Source organism: Pleurodeles waltl, chromosome 6 (genome assembly GCF_031143425.1).
Source record: "Pleurodeles waltl isolate 20211129_DDA chromosome 6, aPleWal1.hap1.20221129, whole genome shotgun sequence".
NCBI classification, from domain to species: Eukaryota; Metazoa; Chordata; class Amphibia; order Caudata; family Salamandridae; genus Pleurodeles; species Pleurodeles waltl.
This window is the reverse complement of record NC_090445.1, coordinates 887,900,805-887,925,709: the sequence shown is the minus strand read 5'-3', so window position 1 is coordinate 887,925,709 and position 24,905 is coordinate 887,900,805. Positions and strand designations below refer to the sequence as shown.

Below are 24,905 nucleotides of genomic sequence, written 5' to 3'. Positions count from 1 at the left end.
ACCACCATCACCCACATACCAGACACAGGTCTCTCCACAGACATCCTCAGCATCACCACACAGAGATGATCTCAGCGACATTCAACAGGTCACGGATCCATGGGATCTATATGACCCTGATCCAATTACTTTCAATGAACCAGATTTATATCCTGCTAGACCTTCTCCCCAGAAGACACTACAGCATACAGTCAGGTCATAGTGATGGCAGCTGCATACCATATTGTGTAGATGCACACTGACCCCATAGAGGAGGATTTTCTCTTCAGTACTCTCACATCCACTCATAAAGAGTATCAATGTCTCCCGATGTTACCTAGGATGCTCAGGCACTTAAACATTTTTAAAGAACCAATGAAGGTCAGGATGATCACTCCTAGACTTGATAAAACATATAGACTAGCTCCATCAGACCCAGTCTTCATAAGAGCTCAGTTACCACCAGACTCCATAGTGGTTGGGGCAGCAAAAAAGAGGGCTAACAGCCAGTCAGCAGGGGGTGCTCCTCCTACAGATGAGAGCAAAAAGATAGACGCTGTAGGGAAAAGGGTAGCCTCACAAGTAGCGAACCACTGGAGAGTAGCCAACTCTCAAGCTCTTTTAGCTTGGTATGACGGGGCCCACTGGGATAAGATGGAAGAGTTGCTCCAATACATTCCACCAGACCACCAGAAGCGGGGACAGCAGATAGTTACAGAGGGACAAGCAATCTCAGATAATGCAATTAGATGCGCTACAAATGCAGCTGACACTGCAGCTTGGGGCATAAATACCAGTCTAATTATTAGAAGCCATGCATGGCTCAGATGTTCAGTCTTCTCACCTGAAATTCAGCAGGCAGTTTTAAACTTGCCTTTCGAAAAGTAGCATCTGTTTGGGCCAGAAGTCGACACAACCATAGAAAAGTTAAAGAAAGATACAGAAACATCCAAGGCAATGGGGGCATTATATACTGCACATGCTAGAGGTACCTTTCGCAGGCCACAATTCAGAGGTGGCTTCAAGCAAGCAGCCCCAGATTCAGCATCCACTTTCCAACAGAAACCTTACAATTCTATTCAAGAGGTTCCTTTCGAGGCTCATACAGAGGGTCCAATAATAGAGGAAGAGGCAAGTCATCCTTTTCCAGACATTCCTCCACTGCAACCAAGCAGTGGCTCGCTCACCATCCCCACAGCACATACATCTCCTGTGGGAGGAAGGCGGGTACAGTTTTATCCATAATGGCAAGACATCACTACAGACCAATGGGTTCTGTCTATTATCCAACATGGTTATTGTCTGGAACTCATTACGACTCAACCAAACCCCCCTCGTTCACTCAGACTTACTCAGGACCATCTCAAATTGCTGAAAGAGGAGGTACAGTCACTACTACTCAAAGGAACCATAGAGCTAGTACCCATATCCCAACAGGGATCAGGAGTATATTCACTATATTTTCTAATTCCAATAAAAGATGGCACATTAGGGCCAGTTCTAGATCTCAGGCATCTCAATCTATACATTATCTCAGGAACACTTTCACATGGCCACTTTACAAGATGTCATACCCTTACTGCAAAAAGGAGATTACATGACAGCATTAGATCTCAGGGATGCATATTTCCACATTCCTAAACATCTAGCACATCACACGTGCCTAAGATTTGTCATTGCAGGAAAGCACTACCAATTAAAAGTATTACCATTCGGAGTAACAACAGCACTAAGAGTATTCAACAAATGTTTAGTGGTATCTGCAGCATTCCTCAGAAGACCAATAATACTTGTCTTACCATAGCTGGACAACTGGCTAATAAAAGCCAATGCAAGCCAAATATGTCCACAGCACACTCACTACACAATAGAGCTGCTTCACAAGTTGGGATTCACCATCAATTATGTCAAATCCCATCTACAACCATTACAAATACAGCCATATTTGGGTGCAATTCTCAACACTCACTTGAGATTAGCATACCCAAATCTAGTAAGGATTCAAGCATTTCAAGATCTAATAGCTCATCTGCATCACAACTACGCGTACACAGTGAAATTAGTGATAAAACTATTAGGAATGATGGCCTCATGCATAGCTATAGTTCCAAATGCAAGACTGCACATGCAACCATTAAAGCAGTGCCTCTCACAACAGTGGTCTCAGTCACAAGGTCAACTTCAGGATCTAGTGTTGTTGGACCGCCAGACTTACCGCTCTCTGCAGTAGTGGAATCACAGCAATCTATCAAAAGGGCGGTCTTTTCAGGACCCTGTGCCTCAGACCACAAAAGGGCGGCCTTTTCAGGACCCTGTGCCTCAGACCACAAAAGAGCAGCCTTTTCAGGACCCTGTGCCTCAGACCACAATCACAACAGATGCATCACAGACAGGTTGGGGAGCAAATCTCAACAACCTTACTATACAGGGAGAATGAAACTCTGTCCAACAAACCTACCACATAAATTACTTGGAATTACTAGCAGTATTCCAAGCATTCAAAGCTTTTCTGACACAACTTTCACACAAGGTGGTGTTTAATACGCACAGAAAATATGACAACAATGTATTATCTGCAAAAACACGGGGGGACACTCATCCCAAGTATCCAGCTTAGCACATTCAATGTGGAGATGGGCGATTTACAACCACATTCAAATAGTCGCAGAATATCTCCCAGGGATGAACAATCAACTAGTAGACCTGTTAAGCAGGATGCAGCACAAATGGGAAATTCACCCCCAAGTAATTCGGAAATACTTTCAAATGTGGGGAACACCAGACATAGATTTGCCACAAAAGAAAACTCAAAATGCCTAAGCTTCGCATTCAAGTACATTGCTAATTTAAAGGATTTATCAATAACCTGGAACGTGCACGCCTGATAGGAAAATTCCAGCCAGCGTAAAGCTAGATAGTGCACCCATACCATCACTAGTCACTTGAGAAGCATAGGCTGTGAGACAGAATCAAAAGTGGCACTGGGATCCAATAGAATCAGAGCCTCTATACATCATCTATCCAACTCTTGTCTAAGGATTTCATTAACACCTACCAGTGCAGATTCACTATTGTTCTGTATGGAATCCAGATTGAGACAGATGTAATATCTCATGAGTGTCCAAGAAAGTAGAGAACTGACCCTTAATATGCTTGTCAAGAATCTTCATGTAAAGTGGTAGGAAGGAAATCCAGGTTGGTTTTTCTTTCTTTTTTTTTTAGCAAAGGAAGGACCATAGCATGTTTCCATGATTTATCAGTGGGGGTAGAAGAAAGTGCATCACACACAGAACTAAGCTTATCAGGTGGGAGAAGGTTATAAGGGGATCCTGATTTTATGAATTTAAATAAAGCAACAAATGTTTTTGACTCAAGATGGTGAAAATAGGTCAACGACTCAATGGGAACGTCCAAAAGCGAAGTTGCGTATCATGGCAAACAAATCCCATTTATGCCAAGCCTGGTCACTGGTATGATGGAGTTAGGCCCTACAAAAGCATCCTTATGCCTTTTTCTGAGGTCTTGCACACCACTTGCCTCTGGCGGTTGAGTAGTTATTATTATAAAAGTTTTTAAAGTGCATAGCTACCTAAAATGGGTTTCCCAGCACTAAGCCCTTCATGGTACCTCCCTGAAAGTATCTCTGAGACACAACAGTCAGAACAGCCACGTTTTTCATGTTTTTCGAAAAACAGAAAGAGAATGATAGCATCTCAACAATGGTGAAAGTGAGTTCCACAGTTTGGGACCTATGTAGGAGGACACCCGGCCTCCTTGATGGGCTCTCCTCACTCTGGACACTGTGGAAAAATAGGACCCACTGAAGCGTAGTGAGCGATGTGGCTTATAAGGTGATACCAAAAGCATGAGATAGTGAGGACCCGTGTTTGCTAGTAGTTTGTACATATAGCATAGTGCTTTAAAATTAATTTGTCTTTCATTAGGTAGCAAGTGAAGCTCGTGCAAAAGCTTGGATGTGGAGATCAGTTTGGGCAGTCTTAAGAGAAGTCTTCCGCCAACATTTTGAGCTAACTATAGTCACTTGAGTACAGCCTTAGAGACACCCAGATAGAGAATGTTGCTGTAATCCAGTCGTCTGGAGATGATCAAAGCATGTATCACTGTTCTTTGCGCTGACCCACGAAGGCAACTAAGAATCTTTCTTAACCATCTGAGCATTCCAAAGCAGGTAGTCACTACGTTTGTAATCTGGGTGTTCATTGAGAGCTTACTATCTAGCCAGATGCCTAGATTCTTAACAGCCGGCGTTGGGGTTGGACATGCCCCAAGAACCTCAGTCCACAGATGAGGCCCCCAGAGATGGGGCTGGTTACCTATCAGCAAAATCTCGGGCTTGTCCTTGTTCAATTTAAGGGAGTTAATGTCCATCCAGGGGAACACTTTTGACAGGCAAGTTTTTAGAGTACCAGCATTATGATTCTCCTGAGCTGACAAGGAAAGGACAATCTGGATATCGTCGTATGAAAAAAATGTGAGACCGCAGCTCTGTACAGTATCAGCCAGAGGGCATGCATAGATATTAAACAGGGTTGGGCTGAGGGGTGGAACCATGCTGTACACCAGAATCTAGTGGGTAGATCTGTGAGCGGCGCTGCTTAGTATGTACTTGAAAGCAGCGATCCTGCAGAAAAAAATCTGAACCATAGCAAAGCAATGTCACATACATCTCTTTCTTCTAGTCTTTGCAGCCAAAGATGTGACTGAGTTCTTCCTGTAGGATCTGCAAAAGCGCCCCTTGTCTCCCGAAATGGTCACCCCCTTATACTTTGGAGCGCACTCTGCATTCTTTGCCCCTTTCTATGTTTTTTCCTCTTATTTGCTATTTGGGTGTTTGTCTTTTTTAGATTGGTTCGTTTTAGGTTGTTCGTTTGTGAAGATCTAAGTCTGGTTGTGCAAATCCAGTGCTTATTACTTCTGCAGTTTGTTCCTGTTGCTCTGTTGAAGTCTTCATTTTTCTTGTGGATATGGTTGTGCAGGTATGTGTATTGGTACCTGTATCACTTTTAGACTTTCCGTTTGGGCTTACCGAGACACTGTTCCAGTACCCCTTTTTGATAGTTGTGATGCCCTTATTGAAGGTGCCAATAATGTAAGCTAGAGAAGACAAGGCGACGATTGGACTATGAAAATATTTCCCTTAAGGGATTGTCAAAATGCTTATAATTTCCTGTTGAAAACACGCAGGAATAAAACCTGTGCTATAAGTAGGTATTGTCCCTTTCTCTATAATTTTAGGACTAATGATTCCGCCTTTCATTAATACATCCTTTAGGTGATACTGTAAGGGAACACCAGAAAGTGTCTTGAAATTCATCGTTTAATTTTTGCAGTGCAATTATGTCTAGATGTATGATTCTTTTGAAAGATAGCTCAATTAGCAGGTATGAAATGCAGCGACGATTCATATCTGGCCTTATCTCCTATATTATTGCCTCATTCGTTATCCCGATGTCCTTGGTTGCTTGCTGTAATTTTCTGCTAACAGATCGGCGTTCCTAATAAATCAGTTTGCAATTAGGGTATTTAGATAAGTCTCTGTCACAGGCTAATGAGGTTATTTAATTTAATTTTAGTCGTGTATTGCTTTCTTTTGTAACAATTCTGTTTGCTACTGCTGAAATTCTAGTACAGGTTAATGCTCAAAGACTCTGTTATTTGTGGGGTTTATAGCCCGTAATCCCATATCAGACTTCAGTTATTCCTAATTGTAGTAATGTAAACTGGAATAGGTGAACAAAGGTGTTAATTTTAGTAAAATGTTTTTATTAGAGACTGTAGTCGATTTTACATAACATGTAGTGCAACAAAAGTGTAAAACTGCAGCAGATCTACCCAACTACACCACTTTCAGCTGCACCTGGCTAAGGCTTCCCCAACTTGGGAGGGCTGCGCATATGGCAGCTCACCAGGGCTGGAATGGTAAGGCTTGCAGCGACTGGCTGTGCCCATGGTGTGACTCTGGAAGCACTTGCACAGCTTCCAGGGTCGCTCTCCCTCGGGGCAAGGGAAGCCCTGCTCATAAAAGGGGCAGCAAGGCTGCATGCGGGTCCCTGTTTCCCCGCTCACCACCCCAAGCTACACAGAAGCTACTCCCCTGATACACACACAGGAGTCCTGCAAGCTGCAATTTTATTATAAAGAAAGGAGTTCTCTGATTTACATATAGCCATTCCCCATCCTTTGGGTGGTTTCCTGTATCCTGAGTTCCACCCCTAGAGGGCATCCTTGATTCTGTGATGAGTATCTGATTACGATCTACATTCTTGGCTCTCTATATCCCTTGATTTATGGCCCTCTGCTGGTATTTTCACTGTAGAAATCTCCTTTTCATTGCTGAAAGAACTCTCCACACTCTTGATCTTAAAAGAGCTCTCATGTACTGGATAGACAGAACAAAAGACTTTAGAAAATCTCAACAACTTTCTGTGGCTTTCCAACAACCTCATAAGGGTAATCCCATTTCCAAACAAGGATTAGCCAGAAGGATAGTAAAGTTTATCCAAACTTGCTATCTTAAAGCTAAAAGGCAACTATTCGTAACTCCTAAAGCACATTCAACTAGAAAGAATGGAGCTTCAATGGCAATTTTAGGAAATATACCAATGGCAGACATATGCAAAGCAGCCACATGGTCCACACCGCACACATTTACTAAACACTACTGTGTGGATGTGTTATCTCGACAACAAGCAAATGCTGGTCAATCGTGCTTAAAACACTGTTTCAAACTACTTCAACTCCTATAGGCAAACCACCGCTTCCTTGGGAGAGGGACTGCTTTTCAGTCTATGCACAGCATGTGTATGTGCAGCTACACATGCCAGCCAACGGAAAATGTCACCCAGTATACATCTGTTCGTGGCATGTAGTGCAGCAGATTCACATGCGTCCTCCCTGGAAACCTGTAGCTGTTGTAGTACTTTATTATGTAAATATGTATATGCATTGCATGGACATCTTCTTCACCATATATATATATATATATATATATATATGTGTGTGTTTGTACATACACAATTTTTCACTCCTTAATTCACACTCCTCTGGGAAAACAACCTAACAAAGGAGTTGATGCCCATGCGCACTATCACCGAGAGGAGGAGTCACTCGATCTTGTGACTCGAAAAAAGCTTCTTTGGAGAAAAACAACTTGTAACACTCCGAGCCCAACATTAGATGGTGATATATCCACAGCATGTGAATCTGCAGCACTACATGCCACAAACAGATGTACACTGGGTAAGTGAAATTTTGACATTTTCCATATATATATTCACCTAAAAAACCAAAGGTTACAGCAACATTATAGTTAGACTCTGAATTTACTCGCACAAAATCAGAGAAATCCAGCAGTTATAATTAGTTATTTAAAGTAACTATGACTTGTAGCCGAAGGCAACTGTAACTATAGTTACCTTAGGCCACGAGTTATAGTTCCTTGAAATAACTCTAACTGCTGAATTTCTCTGGTTTTGTGCGAGTAAATTCAGAACCTAACTGAAACGTCCCTGTAATCTTTGATTGTTAAATGAATTTCAGTTTTAAAAAAATTCTAATTCCTAACTTCAACGTCCCTGTAACCTTTGTTTTTCTCAGTGAATTTCTATGGGTTTTTTTAACGTATATTAATTTTCATTACTATACGCTAAGCCAACCACTGCCGCGCACGGTCTTCAGACGTGCACGTTAGGGTTGGTTGAGGGCCTGACCAGTCCCTAATGCCAACCCTTTGGCCGTTTGCGGGAGGAGTTGGCCACAGGGCCAGTCTCTCTGGGTATGAGAATAGGTGTGAGAGGGTGTCTCTAGGTGTGAGTGTGAGCGTTTGTCTGGGTGGGAGAGGGTCTATGTGGATGTGAGAGTGGGTGTGAGAGTGTCTGTGTGTAGGAGTAAGTGTAAGTGGGTTATCTGAGTGACAGTGGGTGTGAGAGTGTCTCTGTGAATGTGTGTGTGAGTGTCTGGAGGGGGATTGTGAGTGTCTATTTGAGAGTCTTAGTGAGCCTGTGAGTGGCTATGTGAATATCTGAGTGGGTCTGTGAGTGACTGCATGAGTGTCTAAGTGGGTCTGAGTCAATGTGTGAGTCTGAGTGGGTGTGCCAGTAGTTATGTGAGTGACCTTTCCACAAAGGAACCTCACCCATCCTTTTATCCACAAGAGTCCATAGCTTTGCATGAAATACCCACCCAAGTGGAGTTCTTTCTGCCTCCTTGGGTAAATGTCCAGTATGTATTCTACATGACCTTGTGTACATTTGGCAATGTGATTGTTCCTCGTGCCTCTTTCTTGAGAATTCTTTGACAAGATGAATCCTCCTATAGCGAGGCCCATGAGACTTGAAAGATTTAAGTCTCCACCAAACCAGGATCCTTTCTCTTATCTATATGAAGTAAGTGCTTCTTGGTTTTGTTTTGTTTTCTCATATTCCTCGGCATCAAGAAGGTGCCATTAAAATCAGTGGGAAATGCACTGGGGGCTCTTGGTAAGCTGTCCATCATCCTGGCAAAAAGGGGGAAGACATATGCATACTAGTAAGGTAGACGGTGCGGTGCCAAGCAGGTGCAGCTTTCAGTTGATTTGCACATGTGCATACTCGTAGCAATTTAAAGCGAGAACCATATGCATGGGGGCACCACCCGTCCCCCCTCCCTCAGCCGTTTTTGGCCCTGGGGACCCTATCCCCTGAGGCCTACCTCTATTCATTGGGGAAGGGGACCGCGACTCCCCTCCCCAGGCTGATCTCAGCCCTGGGGACGCCATTCCCTGGCCTCCACTAAGTGGAGAAAGGGGCCACAAGGCCGCAGTCCCCAGGCCACTTTATGGTCCCAGGGCCCGGCCATCTCTCCTGGGTGCCCTCCAGGGCTCCCAGTGTGCAATAGGCCAGCGGGGAGCCTCAGGGCCCCTGCAGTCCGAGCCGGCTCCCTGCCTCCTATGGGACCCGGCATTGCTGTCACAGACACGAAGCTGCTAAACATGCAGCTCCTTGTCTGTGAGAGCAATAGTTTACTCTGTTTGAAACAGAGGAAACTTCTGCACCCAGTTTAACAGCTCTCGCTTGCTGGAATTGGAGTGTTTGCTCTAACTTAGCGGGAGCTGTTAAAGCTCCCGCCAAGTCAGGGCAAACAGCTATGTCCTGGGGTGGGGACTCCGGGACACAGCAGGAGTGGGCCTGGGAGGTGGCGGTCCCCAGGGCCATTATTGGGTCGATGAGGGGGGCCACGCATCCTCCCGCCAACCTTTCATTTAGCCCCGGGGAGTTGGGAGTCCCTAGGTCCAAAGGGGTCCGCAAGGGACCCCCTTCATCATTTTATATCAGCTCGGGAGAGATTGCGGTCCCTGGGGTTTCGGGGAGGCCGTGTGGCACCCCCTTAATTGTAACAAATTACCCTGGAGAGGTGGTGGTCCATGAGGCTGCGGGGGGGGGGGAACAGGTTGTTGTAGAGGCCCACACACATACATTTCAGAATTAGCCCTGAGGAGGTTGCGCTCCCCGGGGCTGTAGGGTAGACCTTACGGGCATCCCCCATTTTAAGTAATGATTTGGCCCCAGGAAGGTGGTGATCCCTTGAGTGCGGGGGCTGCGCGGCCCCCAAGCATATTTCTGCTTCATAGCCCCGGGGAGGTGGGGGTCCCCAGAGCTAATAGAAGCCCTAGAAGGTAGGCCCCATGCACCCCACTTCTTTATCAAACCCCCAATGCTCTTGTGCCCTGGCCCACCTGGGGGCAAAATGTTTTTTTGAAAAAGGGTGGGAGGCCGCCCTTTTAAAAAAAACAAAAAATGTCTGGAAAATCTGATGATCTGGAGCCACAGATTTTTATGAACTTTAAAAAAATGCTTTTTAGTCCTGGAAGGGTCAATGAGGGACCCCCTAGACCAAGCATAGGGGCTCAGAGTGACCCTACCCTCGCCCCTTTTCTTTACTTTTTTTGTGGGACTCACAAGATGGCTGCCAGCACTTCCTTGTTGAAGTGTTGCCAGCCAATCAGATATCAGCACAGGGACAGTTGTATCCGCATCCCTAGATATCTATATGTTCGATGGCATCTGTCGCTGTAGATACGCATGTTCTGCAATAGCTCGCCATCTGGTGTTGGGCCGGAGTGTTACAAGTTGTTTTTCTTCGAAGAAGTCTTTCGAGTCACGGGACCGAGTGACTCCTCCTTTTGTCCCCATTGCGCATGGGCGTCGACTCCATCTTTGATTGTTTTTTTTCCGCCATCGGGTTCGGACGTGTTCCTGTCGCTCCGAGTTTCGGAACGGAAAATTAGCTAATTTCGGAAGATTTTCGTCGGTATTGTTGCGTTCGGGATCGGCGTACTTAGATTCCACACCGCGTTGAAGATCGAAGAGCTCCGGTGCCCTTCGGGGTAGTTTTTCGATCCTCCGTCGGGGCCTGGTCGGCCCGACCGCGTGCTGAAGAACGCCGATGGAACGGACCCCGTTCCGTTTCTGCCCCAAATGCCACAATAAGTACCCTTACACAGACCAACACTTGGTCTGCAACCTGTGCCTGTCACCTGAGCACAGCGAAGACACCTGCGAGGCCTGTCGTGCGTTCCGGTCCCGAAAAACACTCCGAGACCGTCGAGCCAGAAGACTTCAGATGGCGTCCGCACCGACAGCCCAACGGGAGTTCGAGGAACAGGAAGAAGAAGGTACCTTCTCGATCCAAGACTCGGACTCCGAAGGATTCGACGATACACAAACCGTGAGTAAGACGTCGAAATCCACTCAGAAGAACATTTACAAGGCCCAGGGGACGCCACTGCCACCAGGCCATGGCTCCACCCATAAATTCGGTGACCGCCCGTCGGCACCGAAAAAGGCCCACACAGTGCCGAGATCGTCCGACTCCGGTCGAGACACCGGCACGCAGCCTTCTCGGGACCGAGAAAGTGCTGGAGACAAGCCTCGACACCGAGATGCCGGTGCCGACACGGCTCGACGCCGAGACAGCGGCACCGAAACAGATCGACGCCGAGAGGTTTCGGCCCCGAAAAAGAAAAGAGTCACCTCGGAGCCGAAAAAACACGCAGACAGGGTTTCGATGCCGAAACAAACTGCAAGCGACCCAGCTTCAGGCTCTTATACAGAAGAGCACTCGCTAACCTCCCAAATGCAGAAGCATAGGTTTGAGGAAGAGCTGCAAGCAACTGATGTGGACCATACGCAAAAGCGTATCTTCATACAGCAGGGGACAGGAAAAATAAGCACCCTTCCCCCCATTAGGAGAAAGAGAAGGTTGGAGTTCCAGACGGAACAAACACCACAACCAAAAGTGGTGAAAAGAGTTACCCCACCACCCTCTCCTCCGCCTGTGATTAACGTCTCACCAGCACAAACTCCATCACACTCCCCAGCTCACACCACCATGAGCCAGGGTGACCAAGATCAGGACGCATGGGACCTATACGACGCCCCAGTGTCAGATAACAGTCCGGAGGCATACCCTACAAAGCCATCTCCACCAGAAGACAGCACCGCGTATTCTCAAGTGGTGGCTAGAGCAGCACAATTTCACAACGTAAGCCTCCACTCAGAACAAGTCGAGGATGATTTCTTATTTAACACACTCTCCTCCACCCACAGCTCCTACCAAAGCCTGCCTATGCTCCCTGGTATGCTCCGGCACGCAAAAGACATCTTTAAGGAGCCGGTCAAAAGTAGGGCAATCACACCAAGGGTGGAAAAAAAGTATAAGGCGCCTCCTACAGACCCGGCTTTCATCACTACACAGCTGCCACCAGACTCTGTCGTTGTAGGAGCAGCTAGGAAAAGGGCCAACTCTCACACATCTGGAGATGCACCACCCCCAGATAAAGAAAGCCGCAAGTTCGATGCAGCTGGTAAAAGAGTCGCAGCACAAGCTGCAAACCAGTGGCGCATCGCGAACTCACAGGCACTACTTGCGCGCTATGACAGAGCCCACTGGGACGAGATGCAACATCTCATTGATCATCTGCCCAAGGACTTACAAAATAGGGCAAAACAAGTGGTTGAGGAGGGACAGACCATTTCCAACAACCAGATCCGCTCCTCCATGGACGCTGCAGATACAGCTGCACGGACAATTAATACATCCGTAACTATCAGAAGGCATGCATGGCTCCGAACGTCTGGATTTAAACCAGAGATTCAACAAGCAGTTCTCAATATGCCTTTTAATGAAAAAGAACTGTTCGGTCCAGAAGTGGACACAGCGATTGAGAAACTCAAAAAAGATACGGACACTGCCAAAGCCATGGGCGCACTCTACTCCCCGCAGAGCAGAGGGAATTACAGCACATTCCGTAAAACGCCCTTTCGAGGGGGGTTTCGAGGTCAAAGCACACAAGCCAGCACCTCACAAGCCACACCGTCCAGTTACCAGGGACAGTATAGAGGAGGTTTTCGGGGACAATATAGAGGAGGGCAATTCCCTAGAAATAGAGGAAGATTTCAAAGCCCCAAAGCCCCTACTACTAAACAGTGACTCACAGGTCACTCACCCCCTCCACACAACACCAGTGGGGGGAAGAATAGGTCATTATTACAATGCATGGGAGGAAATCACTACAGACACTTGGGTTCTAGCAATTATCCAACATGGTTATTGCATAGAATTTCTACAATTCCCTCCAAACATACCACCAAAAGCACAAAATTTAACAACACACCATTCCAATCTCCTGGAGATAGAAGTGCAGGCACTATTGCAAAAGAATGCAATCGAATTAGTGCCAAACACACAAATAAACACAGGAGTTTACTCACTGTACTTTCTGATACCAAAGAAGGACAAAACACTGAGACCAATCCTAGACCTCAGAGTAGTGAACACTTTCATCAAATCAGACCACTTCCACATGGTCACACTACAAGAAGTATTGCCATTGCTAAAACTGCACGACTACATGGCAACTTTAGACCTCAAGGATGCTTATTTCCATATACCAATACACCCATCGCACAGGAAATACCTAAGGTTTGTATTCAAAGGAATACATTACCAATTCAAGGTACTGCCTTTCGGATTAACAACCGCACCAAGAGTCTTTACCAAATGTCTAGCGGTAGTCGCAGCACACATAAGAAGGCAGCAAATACATGTGTTCCCATATCTAGACGACTGGCTAATCAAGGCCCATTCGTTAATAGAGTGCTCAAATCATATCATACAAACCCTCTTCAAACTAGGGTTCACCGTCAATTTCACAAAATCCAAAATTCTGCCACGCAAGGTACAACAATACCTGGGAGCCATAATAGACACATCAAAAGGAGTAGCCACTCCAAGTCCACAAAGAATTCAAAATTTCAACACCATCATACAACGCATGTATCCAACACAAAAGATACAGGCAAAGATGGTATTACAACTCCTAGGCATGATGTCATCATGCATAGCCATTGTCCCAAACGCAAGACTGCACATGAGGCCCTTACAACAATGCCTAGCATCACAGTGGTCTCAAGCACAGGGTCACCTTCTAGATCTGGTGTTAATAGACCGCCAAACTTACCTCTCGCTTCTGTGGTGGAACAACATAAATTTAAACAAGGGGCGGCCTTTCCAAGACCCAGTGCCACAATACGTAATAACAACAGATGCTTCCATGACAGGGTGGGGAGCACACCTCGATCAACACAGCATACAAGGACAATGGAACGTACATCAAACAAAACTGCATATCAATCACCTAGAACTTCTAGCAGTTTTTCAAGCACTAAAAGCTTTCCAACCAATAATAGTTCACAAATACATTCTCGTCAAAACAGACAACATGACAACTATGTATTATCTAAACAAGCAGGGGGGGACGCACTCCACGCAGTTAAGCCTGCTAGCACAAAAAATTTGGCATTGGGCAATTCACAACCAAATTCGCCTAATTGCACAGTTTATACCACGGATACAAAATCAACTCGCAGACAATCTCTCTCGAGATCACCAACAGGTCCACGAATGGGAAATTCACCCCCAAATTCTGAACACTTATTTCAAACTCTGGGGAACACCTCAGATAGACTTGTTTGCGACAAGGGAGAACGCAAAATGCCAAAACTTCGCATCCAGATACCCACACAAACAATCCCAAGGCAATGCCCTATGGATGAACTGGTCAGGGATATTTGCTTACGCTTTTCCTCCTCTCCCTCTCCTTCCTTACCTGGTAAACAAACTCAGTCAAAGCAAACTCAAACTCATATTGATAGCACCAACTTGGGCAAGGCAACCCTGGTACACAACGCTGCTAGACCTATCAGTGGTACCCTGCATCAAATTGCCCAACAGGCCAGATCTGTTGACACAGCACAACCAAAAGATCAGACACCCAGATCCAGCATCGCTGAATCTAGCAATCTGGCTCCTGAAATCCTAGAATTCGGGCACTTACAACTTACCCAAGAATGTATGGAAGTCATAAAACAAGCAACAAGGCCATCCACCAGGCACTGCTATGCAAGTAAATGGAAGAGGTTTGTTTGCTACTGCCATATTAATCAAATACAACCATTACACACAACTCCAGAACATGTAGTGGGTTACTTGCTTCACTTACAAAAATCTAACCTAGCTTTCTCTTCCATTAAGATTCACCTTGCAGCAATATCTGCATACCTGCAGACTACCTATTCAACTTCCCTATATAAAATACCAGTCATTAAAGCATTCATGGAGGGCCTTAGGAGAATTATACCACCAAGAACACTACCTGTTCCTTCATGGAACCTAAATGTTGTCCTAACTAGACTTATGGGTCCACCTTTTGAACCCATGCACTCCTGCGACATACAGTTCCTAACCTGGAAGGTGGCATTTCTCATCGCCATTACTTCCCTGAGAAGAGTAAGCGAGATTCAGGCGTTTACTATACAGGAACCTTTTATACAACTACACAAAAATAAAGTCGTCCTAAGGACCAATCCTAAATTTTTGCCAAAGGTTATTTCACCGTTCCATCTAAATCAAACAGTGGAACTTCCAGTGTTTTTTCCACAGCCAGATACCGTAGCTGAAAGGGCACTACATACATTAGATGTCAAAAGAGCATTGATGTATTACATTGACAGAACAAAGAACATCAGAAAGACTAAACAACTCTTTATTGCATTTCAAAAACCTCATGCAGGAAACCCAATTTCAAAACAAGGTATAGCCAGATGGATAGTTAAATGCATCCAAATCTGCTACCTTAAAGCTAAACGACAGCTGCCCATTACACCAAGGGCACACTCAACCAGAAAGAAAGGTGCTACCATGGCCTTTCTAGGAAACATCCCAATGCAAGAAATATGTAAGGCAGCCACATGGTCTACGCCTCACACATTCACCAAGCACTACTGTGTAGACGTGTTATCCGCACAACAAGCCACAGTAGGTCAAGCCGTATTAAGGACATTATTTCAGACTACTTCCACTCCTACAGGCTGATCCACCGCTTTTGGGGAAATAACTGCTTACTAGTCTATGCAGAACATGCGTATCTACAGCGACAGATGCCATCGAACTGAAAATGTCACTTACCCAGTGTACATCTGTTCGTGGCATCAGTCGCAGTAGATTCGCATGTGCCCACCCGCCTCCCCGGGAGCCTGTAGCAGTTTGGAAGTTACCTTCAATTATTTATATATGTATCATCTCAACCTTAAATAGGTGCATACTTAGTCACTCCATTGCATGGGCACTATTACTACAATTCAACTCCTACCTCACCCTCTGCGGGGAAAAACAATCAAAGATGGAGTCGACGCCCATGCGCAATGGGGACAAAAGGAGGAGTCACTCGGTCCCGTGACTCGAAAGACTTCTTCGAAGAAAAACAACTTGTAACACTCCGGCCCAACACCAGATGGCGAGCTATTGCAGAACATGCGAATCTACTGCGACTGATGCCACGAACAGATGTACACTGGGTAAGTGACATTTTCATTTTTAATCTCTGTTTAATCCAAAATTACTGAACTTACTCCAAATCACAAAAAGCATGCTTTCGGGACCAAAAGCTAGCTTTCTGCTAAATTTGGTGTAATTCCATCCAGCGGTTCAAGTTGTAGTTGTTTTTAAAATCCCTATGGGAAAATGCGTGGGGAAAATGTGTTTTGGGACCACCCCTTTTTCTCTGCCCCTGCTTGATGGAACACCCTGAAATACTCAAGACAGCACCAGCAGCAAACCCACTGAAGTATAAGTTTTGAAACTTTTGTGTAGATTCATCAAGCGGCGCAAAACAAAAAATGCTATTCCTATGAAAACTAGGTCCTAACTATAACTAACTACTGGTGGCTGCCAGTAGATTTTTGATAGATAGATAGATAGATAGATAGATAGATAGATAGATAGATAGATAGATAGATAGATAGATAGATAGGTAGATTTCAATAACTTCTATTGTGGTTTAAATATGTTCCAGTTTGCAAACCTAACTAGCACCATTCATGCACTGCTTCTGAGCTGTTTGCAGCGCCTGTCCTTGAATCATGTGTTTCATTGAGCCACTGCGCCTTAGTCTAGTTTGCGACAGATATAATTATAGTGTTCTCTCTACCGGATCCATTTAGAGGATGCCGTCGCAACGTGTAATGGAATTATGAGATTCAATTTTAATTATTCATGCTAAGCAAGCACGTGACTCCTTGAAAGATTAAGACATACTGAAGTGTAAAATAAATAAACCTGCAGGAACACTCCGCGTATCTGTACTACTGTGTTTTGGAATGGATTCCCCGATGTAAAATGTAAGTTTTTATTTCAATATTTTTTCCAGGAATATCTCCCGGCTCCTCGCCTCTTCTTTTCCCTTGCGGGTATATCAAGCGAGAAGTGCTTCCAAAAATACTTCGAGAAAAGAGTATGTATACTTTGGGGTGTTGTGTCCAGTGTTTCTACCCCTATACTATAAACCGGTTTTATTCTGTCAGATGTTTATAGAGGGCTGTGTTGTCTAGAGATTCGACTCTCGTGAAAACCGGTGCTTCAAGGAAACTACTTTCCCTGGTGAAATCTAGCCGCCGCCCCCCCCCCCCCCCCCCCGCCCGAAAAAGGGACTTCTCAACTGGCACAAAGCAGAAGCCCTGAGTAGAAAATATTAACTCATTTTTAATGCCGTGGCTGTCTTTTTATAGGAATTACGGTTATCTATTTCAATGTGATAAATGTTGACTTTTGTCCAGTTGGTTCAGAATGTGATGATAATTTGGGATAAGGTTTTCGCCATTGGCGATTGTGCGGGCCCACCCGATTGAAAACAACATCCCAGACCAGTTATATGGCACGTAGGAGAATAACATTTCTGACAGATAATCGATATCTAGACATTGCAAAGTCGTATTTCCTTTTCCATGTTATTTCGGCCCTTCCGCACGCTGCCCCTTGGATCTATGAGTGACCCGACGTGCACATCTACAATTACTTTCAAAAGTACTTTAATCATGTATTTAGAAGTGGTCTACACAAAAATCGAGCTGAATGTTTCCGTTGCCTGTTTTCTCGTTTTGATCTATGTTTTATGTAGTGTTCTACTGCAGCGCAGCGGCTGTTTATCCGTTTATAAGGCTCTATAACAACCGCTGCATTTCTGTTTCCTTCCTCCAGGTATTTCCATGGAAAGCCTCGTCGTTTATCAAACAGCGCAGCATCCCGCTATCAAAGAGTCCCTGAGAAATTATTTCTTACAGGTACTTTTCGCTCTTCGGGAAGTGGGTTGTTTGGAAGGAATGACTGGAATCTGTCTTCTGTGTGCCATGCTAACAGGACGCCCCAGCCGAGGGCTTCATCCTTGCGCCGAGTTTAGCACGCGCGTCACTCGAGAACATGGGAACTCTGCAGCCATTACTTAAACGAGGTGTTTCCTTTGGCACACTTTACCAGTGGCTGTGAAAACCCACATGAGTGAAAGTCGACGCTCCAGCTAATGGGGTTTTCAATTCCCTGCAACGTGTCGCTCTGCGAGCAAACACGCCATTACTTCCTCGCACGTCTTCCTCCTAGTCCTTACTGAATGTGTAATGTTTTCTCCAACAGAAATTGCTTGTCATTGGTTTGGTATCATGTCACTCTCATTTGCTTGGTTCTTACTAAATAAATGGCTTTCCTTCTTCGGGTGGTCCTTTCTGTGGTGCATAGCTTTTTTACCATTCTTTTGATCGTATCAATTGTAGCCTTCTGGTGCTCACATTCAGGAAACTTTTTTTTTGTTATCCGCATTGCATGTGAGTAAATGTGTTTTGTTCCCTCTGCACAGTGAATTTTATTTTATATTTATATAGCCCACTTTAAATACTGTCCCTCCCGCTCTGTGTTGCTCCCTCATCCTCCCACCCTATTTTTTTCAAAATAGTTGTATTTATTCCTCTCCAGCCTCAACCGTATACATTGCTTCCCAAGCCACTCCTCGTTGCTTCTCCCATACACGTTCCTCCATTTCTTCTGCACCTCTAGCGGTCCTTACAATTGGGAGAGCCTGGCAGCTGCTTTTTGCTGGTGGGCCATACCCTTTAAAAAAAAATGTCATCTCACAAGTAAGCATTATTTATTTTTATTTACTACTCCAAATGACATCTAGCAACTTTGGAAAGGTAAACAACATAAATACGTTGGCTCTCATGTCATTGTGTGGGTATACCAACGTGTTGTGACAAATGTGTGCTCATAGGTCAGCACACATGCATGTGTATATGGAATGACTCTGCCAGCAGGGTCGTGAGGTGTACAATTGCATTTACGTTCTCACATCTTTTTCTGTTTTTCCGATGCTGTACGGCTTTGGCAAAAAGCATTTCTTTTTGGCGATGCGGGACAGCATGAGCAAAAAGCATTGCATAGACTATGTCAAAAAGGTAAGACCAATTGGCTTTGCCAATGCATCTTAATTACATACATGTGCAGTCCATACCAGATTCTGGGACCAAGCTAAGTAGGTCTCTGTGGTTCATTTCTGGCACACAGTCTCCAAAATTTGCCTTAAAGTTTTCATGCTATATAAGATCTCTGCAATTGCGCAAGGGTTGTCCTCTCCTTGATAATTTCTGTGAGGCATTCATTCAGCAGATTTGGGCTCTTGATGTAAGCACAACTGCTGATAATGCCTGGAACTCAGATGGCAGCTGTATTGTGAGAGAATAGTTGAGTGCGTTTTTTCATTTACCCAGCAATAAGGTAAACACCGGAACTGTTGCCAGGCAGGACATGTTGACCAAGTTTTTGCCGGCGGTCCTAGAAGACCTAATGCTTTTCTGGCTAAGAAGATTCACGATTGACAGGACCCACAGGTTTGGATACTATGAAGTGTCGGGGCAGGGCAGTCAGTATGATTGTTTTCTTTTGTCACCACATGTAGATACGCCCCACAGAATTCTTTGGCAATGTACAGGCGTCCCTCATGGATGTGGTTTTTGATGGTTCCCACCGTTTTGGTGAGAAGGCAGACTCTGCGTTAGAGAATATTAAGGGCACCAGAGCTACGGCAGGCTGCTTTGGGCTGAAGACCCCTGCCAAACAGTTACTGCATCAGTTGAATGTTTAAAGGCTATTTCAGGAGGCTGGCATATAGACATAGATGCCTTCTCCACCAGTGATGCTGCAGATACCACAGTCCTTTCTAGGACATTGACGCGGGTCTGGCAGGCAGCAAGATAACAAGCATGGGCATCAGTCCTCTTTCCCTGCTACAACGGACACCCACCAAACCATTTTAATTTGCCATAAGTGAAGACTGACCAACCGGTGGAGGGCATAATTTAGCATTTTCTTCAAGGTTGGTGATTCCCCACGCCAAACAGATGGGTCTTACAGATCATTTGAAATGGCCATGCTCTACCTTTTTCTTTCTCCCCCTACCTTTTCCTCCCACACCAAAGCAACTTTCAAACAAGTACCTGCCCAATCTGGTCCAGTAGGTGAGGTTGCTGCTCTCCAAGGGTGCAATTGAGCGAGTTCAGGTGTAGGAAAGAGGAGGCGGTTGTTGCTCTTGCTATTTCCCTGTCCCTAAGAATGATAAAGGCCTTCAGGCCTTCTCTGAACCTGCAGCCTCTGAATACCTTCCTGAGGAAGGACTCATTGAAAATACTCTAACTGGCACAGATTCCTTTGGCTCTGGACCCTGATGACTGAATGGTGCTGATGCCCATCAACTTGCAGGACGCATATTTACATAAACCCGTAATGTAGTCCCACAGATGTTACATGCTGGTTAAGATAGGCCAAGAACATTTTCAGTTTGCTGTCCTCCCTTTTGGCCTTGCTAGCACCCCTTCGGTGTTCATGTAAGTGATGGTGGAGGTCGCTGCCGATCAGCTGATGATACCAGTTTTTCTGTGCCTCGATGACTGACTGGTGAAGAGAGGCTCACTATATTAGCAAAAGTCCTACCTAACTCTCTTGCAGAGAATGCCATTCATTAGAGTAATCATTGACACATTGGAGAGCAGAGTTTATCCACCACTGCAACGAGTCCAGGGGTTTCAGGCCACGACTCAATGTTTCAGGCTCAATGCTGGATCATGAAGAGGCGTTTTTGCCTCCTATCCTCCTGCATGTTCCTTGTCAACGATTCCAGGTAACACATGTGGGCTCCACAGTAGAACTGAAAGTTCCAGTGGGCACAGCATTAAGATATCTGACTGATGACATACATGTCTCAGAAGAAATGGCTCAAGATATGCAGCGGTGGCTGCTCAAATGCTTTTGGTCAAGAGGCAGGGTCCTCTGCTGTCCCCACCCAGAGTTGACAGTGGTGACAGACGCATCACTGTTGGGCTAGGGGGGTTATCTGTGGTAGGTGAGATCACAAAACTCTGGTCTCCGGCAGAAGACCGGCTCCACTTCAGTCTGCTGGAGTTGCAGGCCATCTGTCTGGCTGTTAACGCCTTCCTTCAATCAATTAAAGGGAGGCTGGTGCAGGTTCTCACAGACAAATCCACAGCCATGTGGCACTGCAACAAGTAAGGCAAAGTGGAGTCCTAGGTCCTGCGTCAAGATGCTCTGCATCTCTGGAGGTGGTTGGAGGACAGGGACATTTTGCAAATTACCTGGCAGAGTACCTCAATGCCAGAGCAGATGAACTGAGCAAGCGGTATCTGGGAGAGTACAAGTGGCATCTCCATCCTGAGGTGCCGTTGTGGCTGTGCCTTATGAGCTCCAGGGCTAAGCCCTCGTTGTTTTCTGTCAATTTTATAATATAGCAAGTGTGAATAATCTTTCAGTCACTATTGGTAAAATAAAAAGATCCCATACTGCTTCTGGTCTAGCAACAGCCCAGGGCAGCTAGTGCCACTGTCAGATGGCTGGTGCAGGCACTTAAAGGCGTCTGCACTAGCCATCAGAGATGTTTTTCAAGGCTGGTGAAATCCTAGACCTGGCTTTGAGACACTGGCATGCCTCATTGCATCCATCATCTGTGACATGCCAAAATATCACTGCAAAGGGCAGCCATGGACGCTGCATGCTTAAGCCCTGCAGTACCTGGTTCCACAAGCCAGACAGCTCGTCACTGTAGCTGTTCCTATGTGGTAACAGATTGGGAAACAGTGGGGTGAAAGAGCAGAGACTGAAATCTAGTACCTCGAACTGCACAGGTTTGAGGTCTCAGCTTCACTTATGCTTCAGTGCTGGATGCAGAAAGGAGCTTTGTAGCTGTCCTAGGGGTAAATTGAAGAGCAGGAGTCCAAACTGAGCTTGCGCAGGTAGCAAGGCAAGGAAAACAAACTTTTAAATGTGTGCATATGGGTGAGAGTGTGTGTCTGTAAAAGAGTGTGTGTGAGCATGTCTGTGTGAGTGAAATTAAGAGAGTGTCGATAGAGTGAGTCAGAGTGAGTGAGAATGAGTGGTAGGAAGAGTGTGTAGGAATGAGAGTAAGGAAGAATGATAGAGAATGTAACTGAGTGTGAGTATGGGTGAGTCAGTCGTAGTGAGTGAGAAAATGAGTCAGAATGAGTGAGACCAAGTGAGAATGAGTGATACTGAATGAGACTAGACAATTCAGAGTGAGAATGAGCTGTAGTATGTAATAATGAGTGGAACTGCGTGATACTAGGTGAGTTTGAATGAGATTGAATGAGTGAGGATATGTGGGACTGAGTAAATCAGAACGAGTGTGACTAAGTGAGTGAGAATGAATGGAACTGCGTGACATTGAGTGAGACAGAATGAGACTCAGTGATTCGGAATGAGTGAGACTGAGTCAGATTGATTAAGACTAAGTGAGAATGATGGAGACTAAGAGACTGACTGAGAGACTGTGAATGAGTGAGAACGTGTAAATCGAAGTGAGACTGAGTGAGTATGAGTGAGACTGAGTGCGAATGAGACTGAGTAAGAAGGAATAAGCCACAGTAAGACTTGGTGAGTCAAAATGAGTGACATTGCGTGTATCTGACCGAATGAGAGTGAATGAGCGACACTAAGTGAGAATGAATCAGACTGAGAGGGTCAGAGTGAAAATGAGTGAGACTGTGTGAGTCAGTGAGTCTTATTGAATAAAAGGGAGTGGAAATGTGACTGAATGTGACTGAGTGTAAGAGAGTGCAAGAGAACCTCCCGAACCATCCAAGAAGAAATCAGGCATGCTCACTGGAATTTTAGCCAGGGACTATGACCCACCACTTTTAAAGGTCATCAGCCACCGCTGCAAAAGTGGTGCAGGGTGTCTTCCAACAGTGTGGAGAACTCTGGCTAGATCTTTTCACCACTGTTGTGAATGCACAGTGTCAGCATTTTTGCGCATTAGAGTTTCTGCTTGAACACTTGTTCTCTGGCCCTAAATTCTAATAAGCATCAGGAACAATCAGGCTCAAGTCATCCTAGCGGATCCGGATTAGGCCAGGAGAGTGTGGTACTCGGACAGTAGGGGCATGAGCATCCGACTTCTGATCAGGCTGCCACTTTGTGAGGACCACCTGTCTTAGCAAAAGAGCACCTATATGCATGGAGATTGAGCAGCAGTAGCTGATTGCGTTTGATATGATGTCTGAAGTGGTGGATGACATCCTTGCCACCAGGCACTCTTCCACAAAATCCATTTACAACAGAGAGTGGGACAGATTTGTGACCTGATGTAGCATTTGCAAGATTGATCTTAAAAAAAAAAGAAAAAAAAGCTGTTGGACATCCTCTTGTTTGCTGTATCTTTGGTCCAGCAAGGCCTTGCTGTGGGCACTTTCAGCCTTTCTGTGTTTGCTGAACCAACCATCCTTGTTTTCATCACCTGGTGGGATGAAACTTATTAAAGAGTTGACATACATTCCCTCTCAAACTATTTGTGATGCCACAGTGGGACATTAACTTAGTTTTGATGTTTTTCATGTGTATGCTCTTCAAGCTGATGCATAGCTGCTCACTGCTTCTCCTGACCCTAAAGTCCATCTTCCTCATTGTTATTATGTCAGCTTGTCACAAGTGAAATGCTGGCATTTGGAGTGTAACTGCCCCACTCCATCTTTTTTCTGTACTAGTTGGTGTTGCAGACTCCGGTGGCAAAGTCATGAATCCCTTCCACGTTGGGCAATCCATTACTATACCAGCATTCTTTGCTCCCCATCACCCCTCGAAAGTAGAGGAGAGGCTTTATCCGCTGGACCCCTGAAGAGACTTATGCGTTTACATTGATTGTACTGAGGGCCATTGAGTGAGCAATCTAAGGTGAGAAATACGGAGTTAGAACTATCCATCAGAAGAACAAGTTACTTACTTTTACTTACTTTGAGTAACTCTCTTTATTTTGGATACTCTATCTAACTGCAAATTCATCACTACCCTCCACCCCCCCTTCTGTGGAGTGAACTATTTTTGATATCTAGAAGGGTTCCAAGTTACTATTCATCACACTTTTACTAGCAGTTGTTCACTCTGGGGCACAAAAAAAGAAAAACAAGGAACTGATGTGAGTGTGCAGGAGTGGTGCTTTCATGAAGCTCAGCTCCATCACTACTATAGTGGTGGGCATCCTCACAAGCAGCATAATGCCACTAGGCGGCACACACAATACTGTAATTGGAAAAGATTTCCACATCTAGTCTGGCACCTGAGGAGTATTTCAAGATGAGTAATCTGCAGTTAGAATATCCACCAGAAAAAGCATTCAGAAGGTAAGTAATTTGTTCTTTCAGGCCCTTCAGAAGCTGCAACAGAGGAGGACTTTTTCGTACAGTAACAAAGAAGGTAGCCAGAAAGCCTTCCTTTACCTGCATAGTTTCTCAAAGTACTGCAGCATGAGTGGAGAGAGGAGGAGAATCAATCATTTCCAAAAATTGTATTAAGGCCATATCCACTACAGAATGTCTAGGAGGAATTCTATCTGTAGTTAAAGTGGAGTCCTTGATGTCAGGATTTTCATTGCAGGAAGTTATTATTTCTCAAGACGCCCCACCTGTAGATTGTGTAGATAAGAAAATTGAGATGGTAATCATGTGATCACACACTGCATCCAATTCGAGCAAGTAGGTGTGTGTACTACATAATCCAGTCGCTCCTGAAGGACTTTTAAGTTATTGACAAATCAAACCAAGCTAAGGAGTTCACATCAACCTTGTATATTATGGAACAGCAAGTGCTCTTCCTGTCTGATATTTCATTTGATTCTTTATGTGCTGCAGCAGCAGCAGATTCTTCCATTGCAGCCAGAAAGGACAGCACATCCAAAAAAGTGATGTTTATGCCTCTACCTTTTTTGGGTACAAATTTATTTGGCCACCCGTTTGAAAAAATGATCAAGACATCTGCTTAGAATAGAAAACTTATGACTCCAGCAAATCCTTCTGTATGCTGGTTTGGGTTTAACTACAAAGAGCATTTGGTACCGTTTGCTAGTCAACCCTTTTGAAGACTGGGTCATGGATGATGGGGGCCGTTTCGCACACAAGTACCGGTACAACCATCATTGTGAACAACTCCACCTCCTCCTGCCAAACCATAATTATGCTCCATAGAGTCCC

The 24,905-nt window shown here is 45.1% G+C and overlaps 1 protein-coding gene across 10 annotated transcripts in view; it reads left to right on the top strand.

Annotated features, from left to right (window-relative positions):
- Nucleotides 1-24,905, top strand: part of UROS (uroporphyrinogen III synthase) — a 450,422-nt gene that overhangs the window by 408,341 nt on the left and 17,176 nt on the right. For 7 of the 10 annotated variants that reach the window (XM_069239701.1, XM_069239705.1, XM_069239704.1 and 4 more), the window contains 2 exons: nt 16,745-16,828; nt 17,572-17,654. In XM_069239701.1, coding sequence (XP_069095802.1) covers nt 16,745-16,828; nt 17,572-17,654 — 167 coding nt within the window. The remainder of the gene's footprint in view (nt 1-16,744; nt 16,829-17,571; nt 17,655-24,905) is intronic. The other 3 variants (XM_069239706.1, XM_069239699.1, XM_069239703.1) reach the window with 1 other exon arrangement.